General features: G+C 22.5%; 3 protein-coding genes and 1 non-coding gene across 8 annotated transcripts in view; 2 read left to right on the top strand and 2 right to left on the bottom strand.

Annotated features, from left to right (window-relative positions):
• Positions 1–208: 208 nt before the first annotated feature.
• On the top strand, positions 209–3,491 carry LOC726067 (Hermansky-Pudlak syndrome 1 protein homolog). Of its 2 annotated transcripts, none has more exons than XM_026445515.1 (8): positions 209–600; positions 918–1,183; positions 1,258–1,727; positions 1,802–2,429; positions 2,525–2,669; positions 2,724–2,837; positions 2,940–3,025; positions 3,096–3,491. In XM_026445515.1, exons 1-8 carry the CDS (start codon positions 481–483, stop codon positions 3,271–3,273), a joined length of 2,007 nt encoding a protein of 668 aa, XP_026301300.1. In that variant the 5' UTR covers positions 209–480; the 3' UTR covers positions 3,274–3,491. The 2 variants fall into 2 exon arrangements, with proteins under 2 accessions (XP_026301300.1, XP_026301301.1); XM_026445516.1 differs by having other exon boundaries at positions 3,144–3,303.
• Positions 3,492–3,800: 309 nt separating this feature from the next.
• LOC412453 (BRISC complex subunit FAM175B) overlaps positions 3,801–18,136 on the bottom strand; it is a 34,089-nt gene continuing 19,753 nt past the window's right edge. The window contains exons 1-7 of one of the 2 annotated variants that reach the window (XM_395910.7): positions 6,102–6,240; positions 5,850–6,019; positions 5,591–5,681; positions 5,202–5,514; positions 4,987–5,127; positions 4,509–4,827; positions 3,801–4,401 (exon numbers count right to left, since the gene is read on the bottom strand). In XM_395910.7, coding sequence (XP_395910.3) covers positions 3,982–4,401; positions 4,509–4,827; positions 4,987–5,127; positions 5,202–5,514; positions 5,591–5,681; positions 5,850–5,936 — 1,371 coding nt within the window. In that variant the 5' untranslated portion in view covers positions 5,937–6,019; positions 6,102–6,240 and the 3' untranslated portion in view covers positions 3,801–3,981. Of the gene's footprint in view, positions 4,402–4,508; positions 4,828–4,986; positions 5,128–5,201; positions 5,515–5,590; positions 5,682–5,849; positions 6,020–6,101; positions 6,241–18,136 lie in introns of those variants that run through there. The other variant, XM_006557581.3, reaches the window with a different exon arrangement.
• Positions 6,954–7,036, bottom strand: TRNAL-CAG. Its single transcript has one exon. It is a non-coding gene; the product is annotated as a tRNA-Leu (tRNA).
• The window catches only part of LOC551005 (hexokinase type 2), a 51,824-nt gene continuing 42,204 nt past the window's right edge, over positions 8,517–18,136 (top strand). The window contains exon 1 of one of the 3 annotated variants that reach the window (XM_006557583.3): positions 8,517–8,874. In XM_006557583.3, coding sequence (XP_006557646.1) covers positions 8,821–8,874 — 54 coding nt within the window. In that variant the 5' untranslated portion in view covers positions 8,517–8,820. Of the gene's footprint in view, positions 8,875–16,176; positions 16,418–16,458; positions 16,504–18,136 lie in introns of those variants that run through there. The other 2 variants (XM_006557582.3, XM_006557585.3) reach the window with 2 other exon arrangements.

Raw genomic sequence — 18,136 nt, 5'->3', positions numbered from 1 at the left:
TAATAATATTTATCTTATTAATTTTTTAATAAAATTAAATAATATATTATGTAATATAAAATTTTTTAAAATAATATTTAAGTATTAAAAAAAATAAGATATAAAATTTATACAAATTTTAAAAAATTATTTGATAAAATCATAAAAATTTGTATACATATATTCGAATTATGCGCAGAACAATCTTCAACTAAGGGACATCTAGCGTAGAATTGAAAGGCGACATAAGTACATAAAATAGATAATCAACTTCATCGCCTATATTTTTGTATTGCAAATTTAATTAAGCAAGTTCTATTAAAAGCAGTTATATACGAAAAGTCATTGAAATGATTAGATATATATAACTGAAAATATTAAATAATTGCTTGATATTTGATAATGAATTCATAAATCGAATTAACACGAATATAAATATTAATGCATTTATAAATATCGATTAATAGCATCACACAGTGATAAAAATAATTAAATTATAAAATGAAGGGTATTTTAATCTTTGATCATTTGAATGATGTTCTTTTTATGAAATGTAATAAAAAATTTGCAAATCATATACAAAAATTAGCTAAAATTCAAGGATTGATTTCTGAAATCAAGGTAAGTTTTTTTAAAATTTTTTACAAAATTTAAATTAAGTGCATTAAATAAAGTGCAAGATTTTTATAATATATTATATGATAATTAAAAAATTATAATATTATATTTAAAATTTAAATATTTTATAGTACCTATTACTACTATATATTATATTTAAATTTTATATTTTATATTACTTGAATTTTATGAATATTTTTTTAAAAAAATTTTTAATCATTATATTATGATATTAATGATACTAATATTATTATTTTATTATATTATTATTTACTAATTAATATTATAAAATTATTAATATATTTTTATGTTTTATATAGGATGAAAATAATGAGGATTCAATTTTAAATCCAAATATCATAATGCAATTATTTTCACCTATTGTTACATCTCAACATGTAATGGCTTCTCAGTTTGGAAATTCTTATACTTCAATGAGATGTCATGATGGTACAAATATGGTATTTGATGAATTTATGGGATATACTTTCATTTATATTTCTATGGATGAAGTAGAATTAATGAAAAGAACATTAGGAGTATATGTGGCAATCGTAAGACATGTTTGTGGACCAGATGTTGCAGTGTAAGTAAAAATAATATTTGGAAAATTTGTTTATAACAAAAAATATGATATTATAATAAATAATTTAATTCCAGATTAAAGATAAACAGACAAAAAGTCTGTTTAGTTTCTAGTTTATTAGATGCATGGATGCATTTAAGAAATTGTGAACAAAGTATGCTTACAGAAGCAATAGAACAGCTATCAATAAATACAGATTTAGGTGTAGCGATACTAAAAGTATTGCATGATGCTTGTGATAAATTAAAGGCACAATCTGAATTTTCTAATGTACACATCTTGATATTAGTGGAACAAAAATTTCTTTCATTGTATTCTAGTAAAAATGCTCATGATTTATATGCTTCTGATATACTGTTAATGATGCTTATGTGTTGGGTAGTTAATCAAAGAAGAAAAGGGGATAGTCAATCTGGAATAAGTAGCAACAATGATGATTGCATTGACATTCTTTTACCTGAAAACAATTCCTCTAAAGAAGAGCAAATAACTTTTGGAACAAAGCTTGCAAATCCTACTTCAGAAGATATTACAAATTTATTTAGTATGGTTTTTACTATTATAAAATATTTATTTATCATAATATTATATGTTAATAATTATATTATTTCATTATAGGAGGATCAAGAGAATCTTCCATTAACGAAGGTCTTCATTCATTAATAGATGATGAATTATATAGTAATTTAATTTTACTTGGAAGTGAGCATGATTATACAGCTAATGCAGTTCACATTTTTGAATTAGCAGATGGTATTAATCTTATAATGATAGTGGAAATTACTAATCTTGCTACATCATCAGGATTATACGATAGTTTCCATTATTTAAATATTATAAATGGTTTGCAACTCCAAAGAGATATCGATGAATTAAGACCAGCATTTGAAAATTTTGATTTAGCAATGAAAAAAACATTAGATGGAATTAAAAAAAATAGAGCTAATGTTAGTAATGATGTTGATATGTGTCAAAGAAGATTACAGACAAAATGGGAATTTGTTCGAAAAAAATACATAGATTTATTAAAATCCCGAGATCCAGAATCTATTCTTCAAATTGAATCAAATACCTCTGGATTTATGGATAATTTAAAAGAATTGTATCGACTAACGTGTTTCGATAAGAATTTTTTGAAGCAAGGTGTTGATGTACTTACAACTGTAGGAAAACTCGTTCGACAAAAATTAAATGATTTTAGCGATTTCCTTAAAGTAAAAGCATTGAAAAATTTTACTCTTGGATCATATCCTTTTATAATCACTTATATATATATTTGTATTATTTTTTTTTATTTTCCCTAATAAATTAAATATACCTCCTTAATGCCATGTAATCTACGAGAACTTCCCTAACAATCAACAAATATCTAGAAGAATTTCCAGGCCTTGTGCATTTTATCTACATAGATAGAATCACTCATAGATTGACTGCTCCAACATTAGATTTCACAAATCCTGAAACTCTTGCTCTTACAACAAAAAAGGTAATTTATTGAAAATTAAAAATTAATGAATTATTTAAAAATTTACTTTTGCAGATATGGAATATGGTTAAACAAAGCAGAATACACTTAGAAGAAGGGCATTTATCAGTTATGTGGAAAGATACAACTTTTAATTATGCTTATTTTTTATGGTTTGAGGATAGTTCTGTGAGTAAACAAATTTAAAGTATAAATCATTGATATTATTATTATTATTAATATTGTTATTGTTATTATTATTATTTATTATTATTATTATGTATTTTTTAGGGATCGCCATTAAAATATAAAGTTTATTTGAATCATATAATGAAAAATTTTCCAGTACCAGGAATAATTTGTGGCGACTATTACAGGTCTGTATTACTTAAATATTTGTTTTCATATAGTTTCTTACTTCATATTTTATATAATTTTATTGATTAGAAAACTAGCTGAGACATGTTTTCCTAAACTATCTGTCAATAAAATCAGAATTTACGAACTTTATTGTGTTCATCTTGGATTGGCAACATCTTCATGTGTATTAGAACATTCAAGAAGACTTGCTGCAACAATATGGGAAGTTACAGGTGTTCCAAATAATCCGGCTGATATATTGTAATAACATTCCTTTAAAATATTTGTATAAAAATAAAAAAATTGAAGTTCTTATCGAGCGAATATCTTATAATACATTATAATATTAAAAAAAAAATTATTTATGAAAATTTTAATTATTTACAAATATTTAATATATCTAATATGTTAATACGTTATTTATACAAAATAATAATGTAAATCATTGTATTTATTTTATACATTAAATACTTAAAAATGTAATGGCACAACTTAAAAAATGTACAAAAAAAAAAATGTATTCTTTTTTCCGAATTTCATAATTAATTTAAAAATATAAAGTATTGTAAATATATTTGGATAAATTTGTTATTAAAATAGTACAAAAAATAATGTGAATGATACTTTTTAAATATAAAATTTTCAAAGAATGCATATTAAAACCTATTCGGAACTTCAGTCTATGATGCCTCTCCACTTTATATATAATACAACAGATTCAATACTATGAATATTATACAACACCGTTTTTTTATATAGATTAAAATTTACTAGAAACGAACCACGATCTTGTATATTATACAATATCAATTTATATTTTAAAATATATAAATATTTACATTGCACCACACACATAATAAATGTAGCACAAGCGCTAAAATTTTTTTTTTTTTTGCAGGAAATGTTCCAAAATTTAAGTATAAGTTGTTATAAAGCTTTTGAAGTAAACTAAAGATATAAGAACCACTTTTATTTAATGGTTATCTGTTACATCCAATTTACGAACATTGTCTACCTTTTTCTTTGTAACTTGACTATAAGTTTGCAAAGAAGTATTTTGTACACTATTTGTTTCAGACGATTCTGAGCCTGAAGTCCTTTTAGCTTTTTTTAATCCTGAATAAACATCGTGCATTGATTTGCCTCTACCTCGTCCAATACCACTCATATTTGTGTCACTTTTACAACTTGATTCTTTTACAATTTCTGATTCCATATTGGAAAGACGTTTACTCTTACTAAATACATTTTCTGTTATTTCTGAATTTAGAAATGGTGATGGTTCCTGACTGGAACTATTTATTATGCTTGTGGTAGATGATTTTCTTAATTTGTTTTGGTTAATATTCTTTTCAATATACATTGTATTTCTAAGTTTATGAGTACTTTGACTCTAAAATAAAATAATAATTATATAATTATATATGTAAAATATAAAATTACTTATATATTAATTTATTATATACAAATAAAATTAATTTAAATGTTGCATATACATACAGTTGCAATAGAAAGATCCTTGAACATTCCTGGATCTACATTTCTGGTTCGACATTCCTGATAAGTATCATCTGAAGATTCATCTGAAGATTCTGATTTTGCTTTTCCTTCATTAATTTCATCTTTTTTAACTTCATAAGTTTGACTACCATTAATTTTTATCTTTTTGCTAAACATAAATTCCTTAACCTGTTTTTCAAGCTCTGCTACTTCAAGATCAGATTTACATAATTCTGGTATTAATTGACTCAAATGTTGCTCAGCTGCTTTTTGTATACTGATAGCAGATTCAACTGCAGATGTCTTTGTTAAATCCAAACTAAAAATAAATAGTTTCAATTAATAAAGAATATTTTCAAATATATTCTAATATATAAATAAATATTAATAAAAATTTCAAATTATATCTCTATATAACTATATCATATATTACTTATTATTATTATATTATATTATATATTATTTATTACTTATTTACTTTAAAGATTCTATAAATTTAGTAAATATATCTGGAACATCAGATGATTTTTTGGTAGGAGTAGGTTTATAATCTGAACCTTCATGTGCAAATGAATTACTTCCTAAGTTACTTATCCGTAAAGGAACTGGTTCAAATGCTCTGTAATCAAATAACTTACAAAAATAAAATTTTTAAAGAAGCATTATATATAAAAATTTCATTAAAAAGCATACCCTCTTTTATATCTTAAGAAGACATGTTTGAATTTATAAGTTCCCCCTTCATTACTTGTTGAAGAACTTAACAAACAAGTAACAAAAAACTCATTTTTAGAACCATTGTCATTACAAAAATACGAGGCAAATTCTTTATGTAATAATTTATCCCTGAATGTAGGCACCAAGCTTACATCTCGTCTAAAATGAAACCAACCTATCACTTGTTTACTCTTGTCACGTAAAAAGTCCTTTAACTTCTCTTTATTAATTTTGCCAAGAGAATTATGTAATGTATGAGGCAATGGACAAGTTACAACAGCTTCAATGTCTAGAAATGTCAAAATATTATTGTAATACTAAAAACTATTTGCGTCAATAAAATATAAACAATCGAGTATACTTACTATTATATATTTTTACTGTTTCTACTTGATTATCTAAATCTGTATAAGTTTTTATGTGAAATTCAAGTGTTTCTCCTAGTAAAAAGCCTATCTAAAATACAAAGAATCAATATATTTTTTTACAGTATTTTTAATTTCCTTGTTTATAAGGTTAGATTTATTGAGGTTAAAATGTCAGATTTCATGATCTAAATTCGAATTGTCATGTTAAAATACAAAATTATTAATAATAAGCAAAGAAGAAAAAAAACTTTCTCACCTGGTCCCCGCTACTACGAACATTTTCGTAAAACAATAATGATAAAGCAGGACCTGAAATTGTAATGAGAAAATCACTATCCGCCATGTTGACAATTAATTGTTATCCGCTTTATAATTCTGCTTGTATTTTCTATTGTTATATTTCGTTTTGCTGCATTACACATATATCTGTAACAATAATTCATGTTGTTTTTTTATTATAGTATTAGAGTAAATATAAATGATGATTAGAAATTTAAAAAGATTTTACAGAACAATATTTTCACTAAGGAACTGTTATGATTGTCAGTTAATGCGTCAGTATTAAAATAGCTTTATAATGTTTATGTTGACATTATGTCACAATTAATCTTTTACTAGAATAATTCTATAATTATTGATTATACAGTACAAAGATTAAAATATATTTTACAAATATGAATTTTATAAAATCACTAAAATAAAAATTCAAATTCTTTCACATATTTCGATCAAAATAAAAAGTCATTTAATATAACTGAATAAACAATCGAAAATCAAAATAAAAATTTTTTATTGCTTACATATTCATTTATGTCCTTTTAATTCCTTTATTATAAATTAAATTGATATATGGTATTGATATATATATTATTTTTTTATATCATTTCTAAATTAAGAACAAAATGTATATGTATACACTCATAATCATACTAATATAATTTGTATGTGACAGGAAATAGTAGGAATCTAAGGCATAACAGAAAACGAGAAAATTAATTTAAATTTGAAAATAAAAATATTTTTTTCAGTGACTTTTATCAATAACCTTTCAATAAACTATTTATTTTTTATGAATATATATAAAAATTTTATATATTAAATCAGTTTGAATAAATATTATAAGATGTCAATATTTTACGATAACTGTAAGTATTAAATTATTTACAGTATTTATTTAAAATATTACATAAATATAAATTAAACAACCAGTTAAACAATCACTATTCGCTTTTTTCTGCATTTTTTCATTTAAATAATTATATAGTAAAATTTTTTTAAAATCATTATAAAAATAAATAAAATGTCTCTTTATTGTTCAATTTCATAACAATTCATTATAATTTTGAATGTACAAAATATTTGTCAGAAGTGGGATTCGAACCCACGCCCACAGAGTGGACTGCGACCTGAACGCAGCGCCTTAGACCGCTCGGCCATCCTGACATTGCTTGTTAATCAATTTTGTTATAAGAAATTATCCAGGTAACTATCATAATATATAAAATTTTCTAAACAACTTTATATAAGAAAAATTATTCGATCAATAACCGTTAATTCATCTATGAATTTTGAAATCTATTGAAATCATGTTTTTTTTTTCGCGTATTTGCGTATTTATTTTCTTGATCATCAAAAATAATATTTTTGAAGAGATGTGATAATTAATGGCGAGACTATGAAAAGAATTATAAAATAAAAATCATTTCTTACAATGTACATATTTTTAAAATATGAAATGAAAAAGTATCATCTATTATTATCTGTCTTTAAAACATTGCATCTTCTTTCATCATTAATCCTTTTACGCTTGAGATTGCGCAAATATATATACAACTTAAGTATTTATTAGCATTTATATTATAAAAACAGATATAAACTGTAATATACAAGGAAATGTCAATCATATAATATATAATATGCATATTATCTTAATAATTAATAAATTACGTTATTAGAATTTCTTATTTTTATTTAAAAAACAAAAAAAATATTCGAAATAATTAGTAATCTACGAAAAATTTTCGAAAAAGCTTTGCTATATTCAATAAAATTTATTCAAATTAATATTGTTGAAATGAAAAATTATTGAAACTATAAATTCTAAAATTCTCTGGATTCGAATTTTACTGTTAAAAAGTTAAAATCCTTAAAGGCTTTAATCTTCAAGTTCAAAGACTTAAATTATTTAAATTGTAAATGTGTAATGTAGATATATGATATACATATTTTGATCACCAGTCTGCAAGTACGTGACTATGTTTGACTCTATATATCATAATATCGTATTAGTTATGATCAAAATAGAATGCACAGACAATATTTATTTACTATATATATTTAACATACATTACAGTTTAAAATTTTGAACTGAATTTTAGAGATCCACAACAACAACAAAAATTATTTAAAATTGATTGGGAATTATTTTGTAGTTTAAAGAACAAAAGGTTTCGATTGTTTAAGACAATTCACTGTAATTTTTTAATTTTGATTTAATTTTAATTATTCGTTCAGTTTATGTATAATATTAATGTATTTCACTCAATCTTTTTAATGAAAAATTCAATTCAGCCAAAATCTATAACATATAACTTGATAATTCAAATAAAATTCCTATTTGATAAATACATAATAATCATAAATGAAAAAAATGTCTGCGATCGATAACAAATTAGCAACTTACTTTATGTAATAGATACTTATTCAAGATACATTTATATATACATTATATTTTATACATTATATAAAATACTTACTTAATTCATTCAACATTTATAAATTAAAAAAATAAATAAATAAGCAAAATATTATAAATTCTCAATGAATTCTAGATCAGGAATCTGTATGTATTTTTATAACCGAAATAAAATATTTATTCAATGAATGCATAATCATCGTTCATAGACGAAAGAAACTTCAGTTGTCGACGAATCGGCTCGCTTGGCTCGCCTCGCCTAAAATACACCTGGTTCGCACGCGAGTCGCTTGTATTTCTAGCCACGATGCAGATTCGATGTAGAATTCGAGAATCGCGTGATGTAAGTCTTTAGTGATCTCTAGAGGGACGTCGAGATTGCTTGTCTCGTTATAGACTCTCCTCGTTCTCTTCGTGTTTCGCCTTTGATCGCGTTTTCTTCGCGTTTCACGGAAGAGAAAAAAGTTTATATTCATCTTTTTCCTCTCTCGTTCCATTGGCGCGTGACCGTCGACTCGTGTGACATTGTATCATGACGGAAGAAAGGCGGCCTTACAATGAAAAGTGGGATCATATCGATCAAAAGGTGAGTCGAGGTTGAATGATTTTCTCCGTCCATTCTTGATTCGTGACCTTGACTTTCTTCTACCGTTGCATAAGTAGCACGAAAATGATTGTTAATTAACACTCAACGATTCGTTAACTATCCTGGAATGACCGGATGAATGGAGCTTTGTTGATCCGATCTTGGATGGTTTGGATGGTTTTCGATTTCTCTAACTGAAATTTTATGGGTTAATGAGATAGGAGGATTAATCTCTTTGAATTTCTTTGATTTTGACAAATACGATATTGTTTTTAAATTAATGGAATAATATTTTAACGTAAAATCGCACGTATCAATTATTTTTATTATTACTGTTTATATTGAAATTATCTTCACTTTGACATTTGATTATATCACTTATCATTATAGCTGAATGCTGTATGTGATATGTAACAGAATGATATAATAATAACAGTATACTTTTTGATTTTAATTTTAAAGGTAAGATATAAATATTATTTTGTGTTATATTTAATTCAATAAAAATATTTTATATTAGTATCAATTATTTTTATTGCATCAAGTATTATTGTTTACATTAAAATTATCTTCATTTATTTTTGACATTACATTATAGTTGAATAATATGATATATAATAAAATGATATAATAATAATGTAGAATGATAATACTAGTAGTGGAACATAGATAAATAGATAGTTTGAAAATATGAACTTTGAAATTTAAAAATGATAGATGTAGAAATTTAAAGATGTATAATATATAGGGATAATTATATTTAATAATCATAACATAATGATGACATAATAATCACGATAAAAAATAATTGATGTACTGAAAACGTAAATAAATTCGATTTATATGCAATATTTCTGAAAAATTTACATATAAGGAGTCAGAAAGCTATAAAGAAGCAACACGTAATAGTATATGGAAATATTTTTCTATAAATGTTCAATTTGCATAAAGACTTTTGCATAATACAATCTTAAAACTGTACAAAACTCTTGTCATATAAATATAAATATATTTAATAAAGTGTGAATAATTATATATAAAATTTATATTTTTATAAATATAAAAAAAAACGAAATGTAATTCAAATAGATATTTCATTTTCTAAATATTATAACAAATATTTTCATTTTATATTCTTGCATTTTATAATGAATTTGATGATAATAACTAATACAATAAATATAAATAAAAAAACACATAACTTTTATGTAAAGACTTATAGATAATGAAAAAGTTAATTTTGTTTAATGATAAATGATATATTGAATATAATGAATAATAATAATATATATATATAAATAAACTTTTATCCAAAGTTTTATAGATAATGAAAATTTTATATAATAATAAATACTATAATAAATATAAAAAATATACAAATTTTCATATAAAGATTCATAATTGGAAATAAATATTGAGGAACAATCCTTTTTGGACTTTTCATCTTTAATCTTTTAAATGATCTTTTAAATGCGACGAAATTATTATTATTATTAAAATGATTTATGTAAAAATTTAAAAATTCAATAAATTTTCAAATAATTATATAACTAAACTTTGAATCATATTTACCTACTTTTATTTGAATTACTAATTTAAATAAAAAGAGGAAGTATTCAGTTCCTATAATAAAGGAAAAAATTAAAGATTAATTTGTTGCATGAAAAACAGGTCATTATGACGATTTAACAACTGAACTCGCAACATTGAGCGAGTGTCGCGGTTGGAGGCTATCGATTACGAAACAAACTCGCGTCCCTTTTGGCGACAACGACCATTTTGAATGAGGACACGATAACAAATTTGTGACTTAATCTTTCATCTTCTAAGTTTTTTAATATTCACCGATACACGTGTTGTATCATAAAATATTGAAAAATTACTCAATTTTTATTTATATAACTCTTATTTAAAATTGTAACTGAAACGAATGTTGAATTTTTGTTAGAAATAAGAAATTAGTGATGAAATGAAGTTTTAATAAAATACAAGTTAACTCAATATTCAATTTTAAAATAAGAAATACAAAATTTATAATGTAGAATTTTGAATAAAAGTTAGAAATTAATATTTCATTACAAATTTTATTAAAAATAGATTTTATCAAAAAGATTTGATGAGAATTGAAGATTCAATAAAGCTAAGGAAAATTAGAAGTTAAAATTAAATCGTTATAAAAATAAAATTTATACAATTGAAATTTTTAAACTTGAAGAGAAATTTTTAGACTTCATTAAATATTAATATTCATTAAAGTTATAATTAAAATTAAATTTTATAAAATTCAATTTAATTTTAAAATTTTGCTGAAATTAAGTTTCTAAGAAACAAAAAGAATAGAATTCTTCATAGAATTCTAAAAATAATAAATTTTATTTTATTGACGCAAATTGACGACAAAATATTTCGTTTTTTATTTTAAATATGAATACAAATTTTATTAATATTCGTATTCTTTGGCAATAATGAAAAACAATAACTTAGGAGTTTTTAAAAGTTTCTGATATTAATTCTACAAATAAAAATTATTAATTTAATTTGATTGATGAAATTATATTTGTTAATTGATAATTACGAATGTTTAATAAATATATAGAATAATTTTATCTAAATAAAATGAAAAAGAAAAAATATTATTTAAATGTAAAGATAAAAATTGATACTTAATCAGAAATTTGCGATAATATATTATATTTATCTTTAAATAACATGTAATATGAATATCCTTGAATGTTTAACTTAAATTAGTGAGAGATACTGATATTAATATTTAAATAATGCTGCTAAAATAAAATATTTATAGAAAAAAAAAAAAATTGTGATATCATTGAACATATTAAATTTTAATCGAATTAAAAATTAAGATAAAAATAAAAATTTAACATTAGAATTATTTATCAATTTTTTGAAAAAAAAAAAAAAATAAAATTGATAATTATAAATTTTTTTTAAAATCTAATTTCTTAATAAGATAGTATATTTTTTTATAAAATATGTATATTATATTATTATTGCTATATAGTAATAACATTAATCGAAAAAAATTTTAATTATTTATAGTTTTAAAATTAAAATTTTTAAATTAAATTTTCTTCTAAAATCATTGAAAATCGATAAAAATATAATATTTATTTTTAAAAAAGCATTTTAATTATAATTTTTAAGTGTAAAATTTATTTCTTTTTTATTCAAAAATTAATAGATATTATTTTATTCTTTACGAAGGAAGAACATATATATTTCTAATTATAATCTCTTTTTAATAAAACCTTGTTTAAAAAATTAATAAGATTATTATCTTTATTTCATCATACTTTAAAAAAATTATTATATAGAAAAATTAAATTATATTTAAAAAGAAAAAAAAAAATTTTCTCCATCGTAAATCTTTCTTCAAAAATAAGAATCACGGTGTAGATGGCGCGAATAGCAATTCCATTAAGTTTATCAACGATAAGACTTCGTTGACGAGTTCATTGAAAAATATGGTCGAGGATGCGGGTCAGTAAGCTGAGATGAAAATTGGCGAACGAACGCGCGTGCTCTGTACGATACTAGTACTCTGTGAAAACGACATTCTTAATGATTGCGCTAGTATGTCACATGTGACATGGCCATAAGAACCTTCGAAATCGATCATCTGCGCTTCTTGTGTCCTCGTGCAACCGTGTTGAAGAATCCCGTTATTTATTTTCTTCTTCTAATCGTATTATCGTATTGACATTTAACTTTTTTATATTTTTATTCCATCTTCATGTGATAATTTAAGAGAAACTTCAAGTTAAATAATTCTTTTCTTCAATAAATTTCTTTTTAATGGGTATTCTAATATGATAGTGATATTATATATTATCTCTTCTCTTATTATTATTTTTATATCTATACTTTATGTCTATGTTCTTTTAGTTGTGTCATCATATGTTGATGACTATTACTTTTATTTTCCATTTTCTCTTTTCTTTTATTCTATTCCTCTTTGATGACATCGGTATTTTTGTTTCTTCTTCTATATTTATTTTTACGTTTTGATAATGTGTTTTGAAATAAAAAATTTTATCATTTAATCTTTAATTATGTTATGATATGCTGATGGATTATGTTTTTCATTTTTTATTTTTTCTTTTCTTTTTTTCTTTCTTTCTTTTTTTTATTATGAATTTATTTTGAACATCGCATGTGACACTTTAAGAGATATTTTTTATATGTCATTTTATAATATTCTTTTTGTCTTCCAAATTGTTCTTGTTTCAATGCGTATTTTCAAGTATATCATGTTTTAAATAATACTTGATAAAGTGATTTATTCTAATTTACTTTTCTAATAATAATTTTGTTCTCTGTTCTATATTTTGTTTGCTATATTTTTATTTAATGAGATAAATAATTTACTCATCTTTTTTATTATGTCTTCTTAAGATTGATTATGAATTATGACTATTTTTCTATTTAATTTCTTTAATATTCTCTTTAATTTCTTTCATTGTGTCTTTATACTGATAAAAATTCGTGTCTTTATTGGTTGGTAAAAATTTTATCATTTATTATTTATCTTATTCGTAAATGATACAATATCATGAGTTTCTTATTATAAAGAAATTTTCTGCAAAAATTTATTTTGGATATTTCTAAAAGATTTCTTTTCAAATAAAAACATTATTAAAAAGCACATGTAGTTGTATGTAGGTCCTTATTCCAATGTAATGTAATTCCAATTAACCATCAATCCATATAACAATTAGCTCATTTCCTAACTGTTTAAAAAATTTTAAGATCAATCAAAATTTTCATGATTTTTAAGGAAATATTATTAACTTTATTTATACATTTCCATTATATTATTATTAATAATTGATAATTGAATGATTAGCTATATTGATAGCTATTTTTAAGGATAATAGTAAAAATTTTTATAAATCTCATATATATCTTTTATCAAATTTTATTTTTTCATATTAAAATAAAAAAATATTTTAATAATTTAATAATTACGAATTTTTTTAGAACAATTTTTTAGACAATCATTTATTGAATATCATTCACTTTGTTATATTAAATATGACAATAATTAAATGAAATTAAAAATTTTCTAATTTTTTTTTATTTAAAAAATAATTATATCTGTGCAAAAACAATATTATTTTTATTAGATAAAAAAATTAAGATCAGAAAAAATAAAAAATATATATATTTAGATATATTTACATAAATGATAAATTTAGATAGATTAAATTAAAAACTTAATACTCATTTCGTTCAAAAGCAATAAAAATATAAAAACGATAGACTATCATTGATTGAAATATTCGAAATTTAAATGACATATTTAAGAAAAATATAAAAGTTGTAAATCAAAATTTTGTCTATGCAATAAAAAGCTATTGATTTATTATCTTTTATCAAAATATTTCGAAATTCAAATGAATTTTTAAAAATATAAAGAAAATGTTTAATGATATATGGTACAAAGAAGATGAATTTGCAAAAATTAAAAATTATCTAAAAAAAAAAAAAATATCAAATTTAAATTTTCGTTTTCGAGTAAGTAAAGTTTGAAACTTTTTCAAGTATAAATAAAATTAATAAATTTTTAATTATATAAGAATAAAATAATTACTAATAGATTTATATATAATTATTTATATATAATAAATAATAATATAATTACTAATAACTTATATAAACTTTAAGATAGTTTAAAGATAAACGTAAATAAAAATAAAATTTTTTTATTTAAAAAAATTTAGTTTGAAAATTTGTTGATTATACGATTATATAATTATTTTTACTATTAATACATATTTAATTTTGACTTTTTAAAAAAAACAAACTTAAATAATAAAATTTAATTGTATATTTTTCAGTTATTTTTCAGATGTATGTAAAATAATTTTCTATCGACATTTATTTATATTTAATTGGGAAGTAGTCAATTATTTATATATACTTGACAAATTTTCAAAGTTGATTTACTTAAAAATGAAAAAATTGTATTCGTTTTTTCTTTAATTTATTTTTACACAGATATGAAATCATTTTTTATTTGATCATACCATTAATTACATATTATTCTATTAATTTCATTTAAAAAATGCAGAATTAAAATCTCAGATAATGATAAAAGATTATTAATTTGTTATGCTTAAAATATTCAAATTTTTAATGTGTTATAAAAAATATAAAAATTACGGTCAATAAAATAGATTTTCTCCTGTAAAAATACTCAAGTTTTGGATTACAAAATTTTTATACTTACAAAAATATGAAAATTAATTATTTTCATCTATTTCTTTAGAATGTTTGAAATTTCGAATGGCGATTCATTTTGAAAAATATATAAAATACAGAAATAGAAAAATATGAAAATTATTATGTTATGATCAAAATTTTATCTAAATGATAAGAAACTTCAAAACTTCATATTCAGTTAAATGTTAAAAAAAACTATTACTTTATTATTAAAAATATTCAAGTTTTGAATTGTATTTTGAAAATGTAAAAAAAACAAAAAATCAAATCACGATCAATTTCTCATCTAAATGAAAAGGATAATCGATCCATCTTCTATCGTTCAAATTTTTTGGTGCTCTTTTAAAAATTACATATGAAAAATATCAAAAAAAAAAAAAAAAAAAAAAAAAGAAAGAAAATAGATTTCGTATCATAGCCAAAATCTCATGCAAAGAACAAGAGATCATCGATCTGTCATTTTAAGATATTCAAATTTCCTGATGCAAAAAAAAAAAAACAGGAAATATCAAAAAAAGAACTTCTTATCATGATTATTCCTCAAAACTTTCAAATCTTGAACAACTATGAGGCTTAAAAATTTATATACATATAAAAATAGAAAAATAAAAACTCCGTTGTCAAAATCTTATCTAAAAGATAAGAGGATATCTGTCATCCTTCATCGAGATGTTCAAATTTCCTTCCTTCAATGATTGTGCATCTTTAAAAATAAACAAAAAATATTTCATCATCCCCCAAAACTTTCGTATCTCGAATGATCATTCTTTGACGAATTTTTACATTCAAATTTAAATAAAGTAAAGATTTCACGTGTCACGGTCAAAATAATCTCGTGTGAAAGAGATTGTCAATCTGTCATCCCCCGTCAAAACGTTCGAATTTCGAATGATGATGCGTCTCGACTGTGAAGAATTTCCGCTCAAGCGCAATAGCATCCAGCCGCCTTCCTTCCCTGGAGAAAAACGTCTCTACCATACAAGCGTTGATACGCTTATCTGACGCGTTTTTCATCCGATCCATGTGTCGTGAGACAATTAATAACAGCCGTAACACGCGTCGAAAAACGATCAGTCCAATATCTTCCGGCTTGTGGAACAGGTGGAACATCCCAATTGAAATTGAAATCCCCGATTAAGAGCTGAAAGTAGAACACTGGGTCAAGGTTGGCGACATGAAGACGAAAAACAGATCGCTGTTCAGCAGGATGTGCAAATGCTATGGCAAGGAGTCGCACGCGCAGGTACAACAGCAGATCGAAGAGGAGCCATCCACTGTGGCTAAAGTATCCGACGAGGTAACCCTTTTATTCGTGCAAGTGATCGTTGGGGGAACTTTACGTGACGTTGGATTATGTCGTGCAAGCGTAGACGAATTAAACATGTACGTACGGGGATTTGTTTGGATACTTTGACTTTTGTCGTTTCGTTGAACTTTGCTGGGTGTCGAGTAGGTTAGATCGATTTTCGTTTTGTACGCATCGAAGATGAGAAGTTGTGAGATGTATGGTTCACGAAAGTATTCGAACACTTATTTATTTATTTATTTATTTTTTTTTGATGAAATGTTAATGATCAATCTTTTTTATTTTTTTTAACGAAATTTTGTGAATGCAAACCATATGGTTCGTACGTGGAGCAATTTGTTTTTCATTGAGATATTATTTTAAGAAGATAAAATTTAAAATTTCGATGAATTTTATTTAAACTAATTTTATAATGATATCGAATAAAATTTTTAAATTTTTAAAAAATTCTTAGACGAAATTGTATTTGAAAAAAATTGAAAAAATGATGATAATTTTTGGATTAAATGAATTTCTTTATAAAATAGTATTCGAATATTTTTATGAATCAGTGATCATATGATGCATACTATAGTACTATATTTTGTTTTGAATCAAAGAGAGATTAGAATAATTATCGACGATTTTGGAAAAATTTAATGGAAAATTTATTGTATGTATTTTAATTGATAATTATAAAAATTGAGATTAATAAAATGTTATATTAACTTTATAATATATTATATAAATATTAGATATATTTTGGAGATCTTATCTTTGTGTTTTGATTGTGTAGAATTTTATTTCCATAAGTATTTAATATACTTTGGAATTTTTAATATTGATTTGGTAGTTATTCAAAATTTAAATCGATTGATTTTTCATAAAAACAAATTATGATTTCGTTATAAATTAATTCAATTTTGCAACAGGTGCATCTATGTTTGATGAGTATACATTTCGTCATCATTTGATTTAAATTATACATGTAAACATATATTTCTAAAATAAAATTAATTTAAGAGATAGAATTAAATATTATATTAGATATATAAATAAATACTTAGAGCTTTTTATAAAATTTTGTTAATTTTAATATTAAATAGATTAAATTAATTTTTATCTTATAATCTATTAAAAATAGAATTAAAGTATTATTAGATACATATTGTATTAAATATGATACATTAAATGATTCAGAAATTTTCGTCTATCATTATTCTAACAGATATTTAAAGTTGAAGTAGATTAAATTGATTTTAGAAGGATTTAGAATTAGGAAATGAAATAGAATAATATATGTGTATCAAATTGTTTAAAAGTCTTTTAAGATATTTTAAGAATTGAAAAAAATAGAATAATTAAATTAGATTAGATTAAAGAAAGCTAAGGATTATTTTAAGTAATTGATACATTGAACATTGATATAAAAATCATGACATTTTATCATTGATAAATAAATTTATCTGTTGAATTTTTTAATAATGATTTTATAAAATCACTAATGAAATAGTTAATAAATAGTTGAAAGTTAAAATTATGAAATTAGAATAAGTCAAAAATAGCATTAAATAAATTGTAATTGTAACAATATTATATTTTAAACTTTTGAAAATTTGTAAAAACAATTGATTAGATAAATTGTATTATGATAATGTAGCTCGATTATTGTGAATTAATTTGCAATGTCAAACTGGTCAAAAATCGTGCCAAAACATGTGATAACAGGAG

The sequence above is a fragment of the Apis mellifera genome, linkage group LG15 (assembly GCF_003254395.2).
Source record: "Apis mellifera strain DH4 linkage group LG15, Amel_HAv3.1, whole genome shotgun sequence".
NCBI lineage: Eukaryota > Metazoa > Arthropoda > Insecta > Hymenoptera > Apidae > Apis > Apis mellifera.
Note: the sequence above shows the minus strand (reverse complement) of the source record. Positions and strands in the feature narration are given on the sequence as shown.

What these genes read in the sequence shown, in the direction of transcription:
- LOC726067 (XM_026445515.1), top strand. Translation starts at nt 481, where the DNA reads ATGAAGGGTATTTTAATCTTTGATCATTTGAATGATGTTCTTTTTATG. An exon ending in TTGCTCTTACAACAAAAAAG is followed by an intron (nt 2,670 to 2,723) that starts GTAATTTATTGA and finishes TTACTTTTGCAG; the next exon opens with ATATGGAATATGGTTAAACA. An exon ending in ATTTGTGGCGACTATTACAG is followed by an intron (nt 3,026 to 3,095) that starts GTCTGTATTACT and finishes TTTATTGATTAG; the next exon opens with AAAACTAGCTGAGACATGTT.